The sequence below is a fragment of the Copadichromis virginalis genome, linkage group LG5 (assembly GCF_057382275.1).
Source record: "Copadichromis virginalis isolate Kocher_CV1m ecotype Utaka linkage group LG5, C_Virginalis_male_GT1.1, whole genome shotgun sequence".
Lineage (NCBI taxonomy): Eukaryota > Metazoa > Chordata > Actinopteri > Cichliformes > Cichlidae > Copadichromis > Copadichromis virginalis.
The window spans coordinates 21521159-21534876 of NC_140622.1; the positions used below are offsets into that span (position 1 = coordinate 21521159).

A 13718-nucleotide genomic window follows, 5' to 3' on the forward strand; every position below is an offset into this window, starting at 1 on the left:
AGGTGTTTTGTGGCAGAGAGTCAGAGATTAGAAGCAACTCGCTTCAAGTGCAAGCTTACCTTGTTGTTCCGCACTCAGCTCTTTCCCCTGCGAAGGAAAAAGACACACACGCACACACACACACACACGCACACACGAGGGAGATGTTATATACTGGTTTCTTTCTGGTACACATTATACAGACTCCAGTCAGTGTCCAGCCTCACTAAAGGGATTCATGACAAACAACATCGCCATTGAGGGCTGGGTGAATAAAATGGCGCTAACACCATTCACTGAAAAAGCTCCTGAGCAGTCGTAGCTAAAGCCTCAGGGGAGCCAGAGGGCCCTAAAGGGTTACAGAGCAGAGAAATGAGGGTGGCAGCTGCAGTGTTTGTATGGTGGGTAGGGAGGGGTCCTTCAGTATTGAGACTGAACAATGTCTTTGCTGGCTCACTGAGCCTTTTGTTATAGGTTTTTAACCACACATGCGTATGCTTATCCTTGCATTCTGATAAACCTAAGAACAGGAGATATCATGTAAAGAATTATTTAAAAAGAGAAGGATAACAATGGCATCAATGAGAGCATTATTTATTTATTCTATATTTACTCTGACTAACAAAGGAAGAAAGAGTGAAGGCTAACTCATTGCTAGCAGGTCTTTGGAGCATTAAAGTGAGGAACCAACAGTTAGCCTGGTATGAAATCATTCCACTGAGTGATAGACCTCGCTACCTTTGAGCAACCTTGGAATTACAGAGCAAGCATTCCTCATTCAAGCATGAGCGAGAAACTCTAAATTGATTTTTGATTCCTCTGTGACATATCTATTCTAAAAAATAAAAAAAAAGTGACAAGAACAAATCATATTTTACAGAATAAGGAAATTGGTGAGTCTTTATCTGGAAAAGAAGGGCTGGCAGATGCCCCAGCACAATCTTGTCTAGTGCCAACACTTGACATTATGTTTTTATTAATACATGCAGCAAGATGTAAACGCCATGTGGCACTCACCGGTCTCATCTCGTTCCCCTCTGTCATGCTCCCACGCAAGCGCGCGTACACAAACATACACAAACATACACAAACGCGCAAGTCTTGGGTGTGAAGCAACGAGCTAATGAGCACGACTCGGCCCTGATTGATCACCTGAATAATTAAACATGGGTGGTACCTGGAGGCGCCATATGCTCTGCTCATACATTCTCTCAGCTGCGACACCACGGACATTGAATGATAATGTGATTGTTTATGGGTATAAGAGTGTGCAGATGATTGCTTGCCACATGACTTGAATGTAATCACAGGAACAATCTCAGGTCCTGAAAATATAATAAATGCTTAAATAATGAATATAACCTGAATATAAGTGTGAAAATCTATGCATGGACGACTCAAGGCCTCAGCTGGCTGCACCTTGTGTCCTTTCCTATTAGTTGAACCCCTGGTGCAGGAGCAGCTGCAGATATGGGCCTCAGTTTGGTCCTGCTGATTGATTGGGCATAAACTGTTCACAGCCGAGGTGACAAGGGGACCCTTGGGGAAGAGGGGGAGCCAAGAAAACCTCTCTCTTGCAGCCTGGAAATAGAAACCCCCCCTGCGGCTACACCATACAGAGACTAACTGGATAATATTTTAACCACTGGAGATAAATAGAAGGTGGAATGAATACCTCAAAGTGGATATGGTCTGCTCTTTCAGGTGGTACTTTTCTATCTGAATATCAGCTCTTACTCCCTCTGCTATCTTTAAAAAAAGTGTCTGGTGTCTTTGTGGACTCTGATACCTCGCTTCCTGATAGCTGCACCACTATAACCCCGAAATCAACAGTTTTCTGTGGGTCATTACTCAGCAAAACACTAGTTCATGCACATGCCATTACCAGACGCCAAAGAGAAATCAAGAGAAAGGGATTCTTACCTTCCCCCAGTGTCTGCTTCAGCAAGTCATGCTTGGCCTGCAGCTTAATGATGAGGTTACTACCATTCAGGTACTCTTTGAATTTCTAGATGGAGATGTGAAGAAACATTTCAGTACCATTGAAATCAGCTTAAATGCTTTTTCCTCTGCTCAGCTGATAACTGATGGCTTTATTTTGAAAAGGTGCTCAGAGGCCATGACTTTGGACCGAGAGATGAACTCACTGAAAAGTAGAACATTTCTGTCTCCTGCTGATTCGCTCTCCTCTTGGCTATATTGAGCTTGCTCATGTACGTCTCAGAGGCCACAGATTTGATGGATTCAGTGGAACGGCTGTGTTGAAAGGCATCTGACACGTCAAAGTCCTCCACTGTCAGCATGTCCTGCAGTGTTTGCATGGTGGCATCCAAAGTCTTCCTCACCTGGAGAGATAGCAGGGTCACCCATAAAGCATTACATCGTAACCTGTGCTGCCCATGTATTTTGTTTTGCATCAGAATATGAGTTGAGAGCAGGCTACAGGTCAAGCATACATCAGGCCTAGTCATGAAAATGAGGAGTGTCTGGCACAGATACAAACTGTTCATGAAATTATTGAGAGAGGCTTTTTGTTTAGAATTGAGATTGATAAAGCCCATTTCCCCTAATGGCATTCATTATCTTCCAGAACACAATTCACTGGGAGACAGGGAAGAAACAGAGCTGTTGGCGCTTGCAATTTAAACAGTCCCTGGTTATTATCGCTTCCATTTCCACCTTTCTGTCGGCGTTTCTTAATGAGAAAGGTCTCTTTTCATCTTTTCATCATATATAACTTCATAGAAAACACAACATTGGCAGTGTGACAATCTAAATATATTCCCAGCCCCTGCAGAGAGAGGGGTCATCGGAGAGTAATTGCAATGAGAACAGATGGTGATGTGGCCATCCTGCTCCGATGGTATGATGGCCTTGGGGAAAATGAGAGAGGGCTTTTTGTTTAAGAGGGGGAGGAGAGGGCTACTGGTGCTGGACAGACACAGCTCATAGGCCCTCACCTCCTCATTTTCAATTTTTAGTGTTGCTAAGCGAGACTGCAGTTGATGGTAGCGCATCAGAAGTTCGGTCTGAACCGGCTGCTGGGCGCTCACTTGGCACACCTGAGGGTGGAGAAAAAACAGGTTAGAAAGGAATAAAAAAAAATAATAATTAAACTGCAATATTTTCTAGCATCTCACCTCATCTCCCATGTGTGGCAGGTATTCAAAGCGCATTGGAGGACAGAACACCTGGTTATGCATATCCATGATCTTGTGCTTGTCACTGCGGGAGTCCAAGTTGTCCACTGCATTCTCCAGGATGTCCAGTCCCTCGTGGCGTGATGTCTCCAAGTTGTACTCCGCAGACAAATAGGTCCTTAGGGTGCGTGCCAAGCTAGCATGGTAGCCCAAGTCACAGCACTGCAGAGACACAATACTAGATTAATAACTTAGAAATAAACTGTAGTTGTTAGCAAAATGGTAAAAACAAAAAATTAGTGGAAAAAAGGAACCACTGCATGTGGTCTGTAACTACAACTGAGTTTTCACAGTAATGCTAAGTGAAAAGTTCCCATCTGAAATTGGATGTAGTTAAAAGTCTGCTAACAATCACAGGCAACAGCAATGCCATGATATACTGACCATGATATACTATTTAATTGTGCTATAAATTAATACGCCAATATATGTGAAAGAATAAGAATGTAAAAGTGAAACATTCAAGTCTAATTATATTCAGTATTTTTTCAGTTATTTATTTAATGGACTAAATTCCAAATTATAACCTGATACAATAAAAAAAAAAAAGTACAGTTCATAGAATTACAGCAGCTAGCACAGTAGGACATCAGGGATAATTAAAGAGCCTTATCACACAGAGCTGTAAGAAGTAACCTAATTAAGAAGAGAATAGTAGAGCAGAGGTTTAGAGGGAGCTTGAGGCAACTGACAGCTCTGTAAATCACTAAGTAGACGCTCTTTAGCACTCTTTAGTACTGAGGAAGTAGTCTCTTCAGTTTGTGTGCTTCATTGCACCACTCAGTCAAACTGGCTCAGTAGACCAAACACTCGAGGGAGTGAATTAGCTTCTTTTTAACTAAGCAAACAGAGTGAGAACACATTCACTCATATCCTTACATCCATATAAAATCTAAATAAAATGCTACAAGTACTATTAACTCCCAGTTGCACCGCACTATAATCATAGGAAGAGTACAAAGTTTCTTATGTGGTGGGCTGTGACTCTCATATGACAAACTAAGCCTTTTTTCCTCTCACTTGATTGCAGCAGACAAACCAGTGGAGCTCATGATCCCACTCCTTTTAGCCCAGCAGGATTAAGGATGACATGGACTTTTCATTTTCTAGACACTGAGTACGCAAGAGCTGCCCAGCAAAAAGGCAGCCACAGCCACAAATCGGGTTCCCAGCATGCCAAAGTACCACCATTGAGCTGCATATAGCCCAACAAAGGTTAAGCCACAAGTCATGTGTGTAATATTACAGAAATGCCACTGAAATCATGTCTTATCACAACCGTCCAGGAAAATGTGCATCCATCACCGTGGCTAATGTAGCTCCGTATGGTGAGCTGGCCTCAGGCAAAAATGTAACAAACAGGCCAGGAGCTCAGAGACACGAGGAAAACACAATGTGACCTTCAGATTTAGAATTTATATATTATATATTTATTTTTCATATATTTCAAATGTTGTTGGTCAAAAATGGTGATTAAAAGCTTCTTCATCTGCTTTCTGAGCCATAATGGGTAGCAGGTCACCCGAGGTTGAGAGGCTTGTGCCAGCCACATTAATTGTATTCATGCCTGCATAAACAGAGCCTCTGCTTTCACCAGCTGACTTTCACTGACTTCCAACCAACAGTGGTTTGTTAAACAAAGTCATCCTTTTAAATAAAGATAGTGAGACTGTCCAGCAAGGGTTTTGATTAACAATGTGAATAACTTTTAGCTTGAATTGTCAAAAACAACCACAGAAATCACATTTCGCATACTGCAGATGAGGAGAGATGGGTTTTTTATCAGTGAAAATTGAGTTTTCATTTGTAATAAGTAAAGTGCAGCTGCTTAAGCTTCAGAAAGCCTGTGTTCTACATTATGATTCATGAAAGAAAAGCCCACAGATACCAGAAGAAAATGTGCCTCTGTGTGTATGTGTCTTTGTCCTGGGCCATGTTTTTTTTCCTGGGCGACAGTTAGAGGCAGACAGTTACAAGGACATGCTGTGCTTGTCCCAGCAAAGCTCCCAAAAGCAGCATCAACAAAAACAAATGAACCACAAAAAGACTGAGGAAGAGGAGAGCAAGCAGACTGAGCAGAAATAATTCTGTCAACACTGATGGAGCCCATTGAAATCATCAGTCAAAAATGTCCTTCTGCGCTGAAGTACAGAACATTGCTAAACTAGATTTAATGTCAACAGTTAGTCAGTAGCATATCAGTGTTAGGTTTGTTATTAATAATCCCCCCCCCCTCCCCCCCAAAAAAGGTGCTAAGTAGACTTTACTCGGGCCAACAGAGCAGCTTGAAAACAAGCAGCTTACAAGCTAAGAGCGAATGAGACACGCGAACAGATGGAGAGAAAAGTGACAGTGCTACGGTGTTAAATCGACATCAGAAATCCCAGCTGACAGAGGTAAACAAACACATGTGCTTAGTGCATACTTACATCAATCATATCAGAGACGTCATGGATGTAATATTTTGCAACCACAGCATTTGTTGCTGCCAGGTTCAACAAATAGTCATTCCGAGCTTTTGTGCATTTCAGCTTATTCTCTGAATACTTGGCCTGCCTCTGGGGAGATAAGAGGAGAGAGCAGACAAAGGGGAAAAAAACACATCAGTGCTGTAGGGAGGATCATGAGACAGGTAGAGATGGAAGAGAAAGTTTGGAGAAACAGGCTCTAGAGAAGCTAATAATAATAATATGTATTAAGTGGCACAGCCAGGCTCACACCTAGTTATTATGGCTGTGTGCTGCAGCCAGTTTGCCTAGCTCTGCATCAAGACCAAAAAACAGCAAAAACCCGGGGCTGGAAATTTAGGCCAATGTGAAAGTAGCTTAAATGGACCTTTAGGGGTTGTTACAAAAGTGAGTCCCTCTGCACAGACTAATGTTAAAATAACAACATTTATGATACAAACAATCATATTTACATCCTGATACAAAATTATAGATTTCTTTTTTTGAAATTCACCTTTTGTAATGGTTTTAAGTCTATGGATACATATTGCTAACCAAGCATGCTAGCATTAACTAATAGCTTTACACTCCAAACATTTTCTGGCCACCACAAAAAAAAAGGTATGGCTATATAAGACTAAGGCAAAGGCTTCACAAAAAACTAAACAAAAAACTAAAGGGTGATGCTAGAATGATTGCATAAATTTTATAAATCTTATAGAATCTCTAATATACAGTTTATTGTTATTATTGCGAAACAATACTAGCTTGTCTATGTAAAGGGAACAAAACTACTCATTTCTACCTCAACAAAGCACCAGTTATGATATTATTAAACCATTTCTCTATAAAAACAGACATTTTAAGATGTTAGGTATGAATATTTGTTTATATAATTGATAGCCACAAATACACGTGTTGCTTCTACCTGTTTACCATGTATACATCAAACAAACCAAACAGGTATTTTCAAATTTAGCTGACATGGTTTGCCTTTCTGTCGGCCTGTATTCCAGTGAAAATTTAAATAAATATCTGCAGTTGCACTCAGCACTTAAATAGGAGGAAAAGAAATGACACAGTGACATAATGTTCTGAAAACAGTGTTTTGTGTTTTTTCTGTTACATTATGCCGAAAATGCTGCAAAAACTTGTCTCACACCAGTAAACCAGTGATTCAGGCTCAACCCAGAAAACCACTGCTGCTGTTTGAAATGCAACAAAAGATTCACAATTATATTCTTTTTTTGTACTTTGCAGGGGCATTTTAGTTCTGATTTCACTAAGCCACTGTGATGCAAATTTTAGCAGGAAAAGACTTTAACTTTGCATTCCTTCGTCTTCCTCTTCCAAGTGTTTGCCGGTAGAATAATGAGACAAAAGTGTGGAAACCATTCACAGGAAAAAAACATAAATTCACCGCCACGTTGTGTTATAAATAGTCTGTGGCTTCCAAGCTAAGCAGCATCTCTGAGGATACCAGCCTGAGGATGGAGAAACACTGCCGTACTGACAGCCTTTTGATTTTCTGCACCTGAGAGATGATAGAAATTTCATTTGCATGAAGAAATCTGAGACGAAGATGCAGAATAAAAAATGCATAGGGGTATCTAAAGTTCAGCATGCTCCGGAGAGCCCAACATGGAGTGGAGAAGACTTTTCACAAGCTAGAAATCTGAATAAGATGGAAAGGGAGTGGGGTTATTGGCCGAAAGTACTCATCTGGCTGCAGACCTACAGTATGCTCCTGAGACTTTCTGTCTAGCTGCTGGTCTACTCATCTCTCGATATTTCCAAGTACACCTGACAAAGAAAGCTGGCTTACCATTAACTGCTTAAAGGTTTTTCCTAACCTAAATGTAAAACTGATGATTCAGGATTTAACAGCACAAACAGATCTGAATTTATGTAAACATATATACATATATATATACCTTCTCCTTCATCTTCTCGATTTTCCTGACGGAGCTGCGTCTCGGCTGGCGGTCTTCATGCCGGAGGAGGTTGACGTTGAGATCTCCCGACTTGCTGAACTGTTTCTCTTCCTGCTTCTCAGCGTCTTTCAGCTTGCTCTCTGCACTGATGCTCTCAGTGTGGTACATGTGATATGTTTTCATCACCTGCAAGAAGAGTATAACAGATGATTTTATGTGGCTGAACATCACAGCCTTTTACAGTATTAGTTACGAGCTAAACGTACAGAGGTTTGTGGGTAACAAATACCTGACGATACTTTGGTTTTATGTTCCAGAGTACCCTGTATTTTCCTCTTGCAGCTGTTTTTTAAATTCACAGTGTAAACATTATTTATTACTGAGATCTGCACCACTCTCAATATTACTTTTTACTCTTCTTGAACCTCATTTTTGCTGTTTATTTTCTTCGTTTTTTGCATTCACAGTATAAGACCTTCACCATGTGCTTGTGGCACTTTTACATTAACAATGCTTTTTTTTTTTTTTTTAATTGTATTCTGTACTATTTTTATTCTTTATCATGTTCCTGTAACACAGTAATTTCCCTTGTGAGATCAATAAATCTTATCAGTGAAGGGCGGGTACACTGTGGACGGCTAACTGATCTATCGCAGGGTTAACAGAAAGAGAATGACAAACATCCACACGCACATTTACACTTATGGCCAATTTCAAATTGCTAATTAAACCTAACCTGTCTTTGGACTGTGGGAGGGTGCTGGGGTACTCAGACAGAAGCACAGGGAGAACATGCTGAGCTGTCCAGTGGATTCAAACTCTGGACCTTGTTGCTGAGAGGCAACAGTGCTGGCTACTGGTGCCATGTTATTAAACAGAGCAAATAACTCTCAGTATGAGCTATTTACCATTTAACATTAATTAATGATACAGTATTAAAATGTTAATTAACACCCTAGATAAAATAATACAGCGTGAGTAGTAATAGTATGTATTCATCTGTATTTTTAATCACATGGTAAATGGACTGGTATTTATATAGTACTTTCTGCTCCATCTGTGCCTAAGTACTTTTACCGAATTTTCACACTCACACGGATGAATCAGGGCAAACTTGGGGTTCAGCACCTTACTTCAACGCACAGTTTGGGGGAGTCAGTAAAGAAAATCTTCACTGTCTCTTTACAAAATCTGGTCTGATTTGAGCCTTTTCGTGGTGGCCAGGAGGATCAGTTTGGGTCATCAGTACAGAAGTAACACAGATGTTACTACATGTGGAATATTTTAAGTGGATCCAGAGCCCCAAAGTTGTCTGTGGTTTAGACTTGGCTGTCAAATCTCCAACTTGCCCCCTCTTCCCCTCCTCCCCTCCTCGCTGTAGCTTTCCTGGCCTGTTTCCTACAGTAATTCCTCATTACCTCATCCTTCTACATTTTCAACTCTTTGGAGAAGCAGAATGACATTTTATTCTGTCTTCCCTGGAATTAGTGTATCTCTTCACTTTGATCTCTACTTAGACACTTAAACTTTTACACCCCTCTCCCCTTGTTCAGCATGATGGGGATACGACCGCAGTGGCAGAAAACCCTCATTAGACAACGCAGGAGCACCGCTTGTCCCTCTTAACTCAACACAGATGCTTGCTGAGAGTCTCTCGGAGGCCCATTCCTAATTCTCTTAATGAAACATCCATATGCCAATTGCAGCTTCAAACATTTCACCCATTAATGATTTCCTATGAACACCACAGGATGTGAAGCAGTCAGCATAAACAGTTATTTATTTGTTTCCTGCAATCAAGCAGCTCGATGCTGTGCTTAAACAGTGGGGTTCTTCTTTTCTGCGTGAGAACTGCACATCAAAAGCACATGTTTGCTGTTGGGTCACTTACAACTATAATCTTTCACTGACCTCAAATGATACTAATGTGACTAGAGAGCAGTCTGTCCATTGGAAAATTGAAAATGTAAACTTGTAAACTTAAATAGTGCATTTCTATGCTAATTGAGCAAAGTCCTTTCTTACTACAAGTCTTAACAAACACAATTGCTGTTTTTTCTATGCCTGAGTCTAGCACTGACACACTCACACGTCGACGGATGTATTGAGAAGACTGGTTTTTGAGTATTGTGTTTGCTATAGGTGTTTCAACATTTATGTTGTCGTTTAAGTAAGATTATTACTAATAGTTATTAAATATTATGAGCTCAAGCATGAAAAAGTAAGTCATTTTGCAGAAATCTGCAACATCCCTAGCACAAAGAGAGACCCACACAGGCACAGGAAGAAGACACAAACTCCACTTTGTTCTGTCAACTTCCTGCAGTGGCAGTACTATGCACTGCTCCACCACCACCACCACCACCATCATATTGCTTATATTAATGCATTAATGTGTAGGCACCATTTTACCACAGAAGTTGCTTATGGTAATATTATTTAATAATTTATTTAAATAGCACCGAGTGGTGAAGAGCTGTAAGGCAAACACCTAAGAAAAAATAATCCTACACTATTTTTGGAGTGTCACAGCTAGGTGTTAATTTAGATACTCACAGACAACAGAAATTAGGTTAACACTCCGTTCTTTCATATGCTGCCAAAACTATTTTCTGAACATGTGCTGCATTTCAAATTTACTTTGAAGCATCTGACTACAAGACCTGGTTTTTCCCCTATGTCTATATGTTAAAACATAGAATGGGCAAGCATACTTTCTTATAAATAGAGGAATGAAAACTAGATCCAAACCATCACCTGTGACAGAACCTCAGAACCACTGTTGTTATATTGTCAGCAACAGAATAACTGTGTGAAACTAAGGAGCAGACATCAGGCACAAGGATCAGAAAGATAAGATACACTATAGCTCTATTTATCCCCTTGGGGATATTAAGCTCGTATACCAGGAAATTAACACAGGTACAAGCAAACAAAAGTAAATTTTACAGGGCCGAGCTGCTGAAAGCAATATCAGGAAGTGCACGACTCTTTAGGACAATCAGGCCCTTTTCAACATTTTTTATTTTAGGGTTTGTTTTAATGATAAATTGCAGACAACAGGATCTTCGAGTGCTTTTTTTTACTCCCATTTCAGCATCGCACTATATTTGAAAAACAATATTTTGAACAACAGCTTCAGCCCACAGTCATACCTCTCCTCCCCTTACCTCTCACCAAGCTGCCAGAGATCCAAATGGGATTTCACAGTTTTGTTTTAGCAAAATTCGTTTTGTTGGCAACCAGCAAAAGTGTTGGAAAATACCACGAGGTAACCACCATGTGGCAACGCTATTGATTTAGCTATTTTGAACAATGAAGTAACAAAGGTCTAGTCTAAAATAGAACAAAATACTGCTGCCTGTGGATCATCAAGATGGGAAAGAGACTGCTCTGTCAGTCTTGTAACCTTTAAACTGCCTTGAAAGTGTTTGCTACAGGTTGTGGTGATAAGGAGAAACCATTTCTAACACACCACTTTTCAGCTCTGAAATAAAATTGTTCTTTTAAATAAATGGTGGCAATGCAGAATGAAAACATAGACTGTATACAATGATGGTCATGGGCTTCAAGTCCAAAAAGTGAAGCCAGTAAGAAAATTACTTTAATCTGAATCTTTTTTTAATGGCTAGCACGTCCATGATGAGAATCTCCTGTTCCACCACCTCTCAAGGGTGCTCTGTTAATTGAAATCATGTGACCGTCGAAGCCTTTTGAGTACAGTGAACTCTTTGCCATGTTCAAGAAACTAGTTTGAGATGATTTGAGCTTCGTGACATGGAAACATTTATCAGAAGATCAGTACACTGTAGCCATAAAGGGATGGACACCGCATTAATACTCAGGTTGCCTTTGCTATTTAAACGATGCTCAGTTGGGCCCAAAGTGTGTAAACTGTTACTGTTGTCTTCCTTTTATCTCAAAGCACTCTAACCATTCTCCTTTGGCATATATACCAATTCTCTTTAAAACTTGTAAACTTTAGAGTTGGCTGCATGGGAAAAACCATCTGGCACCAACAACCATGACACGTTCAAAGGAATTTAAATCACCTTTCTTCCCCATTCTGATGCTCAGTTTTAACTTCAGCAGGTTGTCTCAACCACGTCTACATGTACACATGTCTACATGTCTAAATGCGCGGAGTTGCTGCCATGCGATTGGCTGATTAGATAATTGCGATAACGAGTAATTGACCTATCAAAGGTAATACCAAAATAAAAAAGATTCATACCACCAACAAACATTTTCCTGTTGAGTTTCTGTACTTAGTCACTAGCCTCATAAATTAATTTCAGCGATTTCTAAACTATGGTCCCATGTTGTTCCTAGAGTATTTAAAAGTAGAATGGGAGGGAGAGCCTTCAGTTTTCAGGCCCCACTTCTGTGGAACCAGCTTCCAGTTTGGATTCAGGAGACAGACACTATCTCTACTTTCAAGATTAGGCTTAAAACTTTCCTTTTTGCTAAAGCATATAGTTAGGGCTGGACCAGGTGACCCTGAATCCTCCCTTAGTTATGCTGCAATAGACATAGGCTGCCGGGGGATTCCCATGATGCATTGAGTTTTTCCTTTCCAGTCACCTTTCTCACTCACTATGTATTAACAGACCTCTCTGCATTGAATCATATCTGTTATTAACCTCTGTCTCTCTTCCACAGCATGTCTTTTATCCTGTCTTCCTTCTCTCACCCCAACCGGTCGCAGCAGATGGCCGCCCCTCCCTGAGCCTGGTTCTGCCGGAGGTTTCTTCCTGTTAAAAGGGAGTTTTTCCTTCCCACTGTCGCCAAAGTGCTTGCTCATAGGGGGTCATATGATTGTTGGGTTTTTCTCTGTATCTATGAAGCGCCTTGAGGCGACTTTTGTTGTGATTTGGCGCTATATAAATAAAATTGAATTGAATTTACAGTAAATTCAATGATAAATCAGTGTTTTTGACTTCTTAGTGGGATTCACAAAGCTAAAAATATTTAAATTAAAGGTTTTAAAATGGGGAGCTCATAGCTCGACTTATTACAAACAATAATAACAGGATAATGCCTAATAAGCAGAGAATGAGAAAAAAAAACAATGTAATTAAAAGAAAACTTGACCTATAGCAGAAAGAGAGAACAGCCTTTGAGAAAATTATTATTATTTTGCTCAAAAAAATGTGCCAAAGTATGACTTTTGAGACATATTTGTGTTGCTCCAGCATTTCATTTATTTACCACCTAAGCTGTGAAATTTCACACAACTCCCACAACCTCTCTCTCGTATGTAGAAAGAATGAGGCTATACGTCAGCATCTGAGTTCTTAGCTTTCAGCCAGACTGTAGCTGAGGCCAAGTGCAGCATGAGAAGACGGATCATCTGAGTCTTATTATGCAGCCAGAAAGAGTGAGTGGGTAAAACAAATACATAGTAAAACATCTGCCACAGTGAACCTGAAGTGCACTGACACTTCGAACCAAACTGTAAATGTCTGGGAGGCAATTGCTTTTGAAAAGGGAGAATCATTTTATTTATTCAGACACAGATGACCACTTGTGCAGAAAATAGTAGTTTTGGTCTGTTTTTTAAAACATTTGACCAACAACACGGTCCTTCTGAAATTTGCATGCATGTAATTTATACATATGAACTTGTCATTACCTCACATGCGAACCCGAACACTGTGTGCTGTGTCCAAATCTACAGATAGCTTAAATAATGATGGTCGCCAGCACTGCCTTTGGGGTTTTGACTTTCATCACACTGCACATATGAATAAGTCATTTAAGGCAGCTCTGCCATCTCTTCTGTTTCACCTCAGGGTGCAGAAGAAGCTGAAGTTGCTTGGTGCTTGTCCAGTTTGGTGGACTGAATCCCTCAATAAGCGCTCAAATTAGACTAACAGCGCAGCACCAGTACCATTTGTTGCTATCCCAGACATACGTTAATCTATCAACACGGTCTCTTGCAGAAAATCCTGCCATAAGCAAAGCAGTTCGTAAGCTATTGCTAATGACTGTACAGTGAAGACAGTACAACTGCAAATGGTTGGAGAAATATTGCAGAGGAAAGTTATGATAAATCTGCCAATACACTGCAGTTAATTAGAAACATTAATCATAATATATGTAAAATGATATAGCCCATGTCTTTTATTGTTACAGCAATGCGGCATGCGTGACAC

At 40.3% G+C, this 13718-nt stretch overlaps 1 protein-coding gene across 2 annotated transcripts in view; it reads right to left on the minus strand.

Moving 5' to 3' along the window:
• Window positions 1-13718, minus strand: part of srgap3 (SLIT-ROBO Rho GTPase activating protein 3) — a 56179-nt gene that overhangs the window by 12798 nt on the left and 29663 nt on the right. For both annotated transcript variants that reach the window (XM_085456660.1, XM_085456659.1), the window contains exons 5-11: window positions 7561-7746; window positions 5609-5737; window positions 3120-3341; window positions 2940-3041; window positions 2127-2324; window positions 1903-1987; window positions 60-87 (exon numbers count right to left, since the gene is read on the minus strand). In XM_085456660.1, coding sequence (XP_085312786.1) covers window positions 60-87; window positions 1903-1987; window positions 2127-2324; window positions 2940-3041; window positions 3120-3341; window positions 5609-5737; window positions 7561-7746 — 950 coding nt within the window. The remainder of the gene's footprint in view (window positions 1-59; window positions 88-1902; window positions 1988-2126; window positions 2325-2939; window positions 3042-3119; window positions 3342-5608; window positions 5738-7560; window positions 7747-13718) is intronic.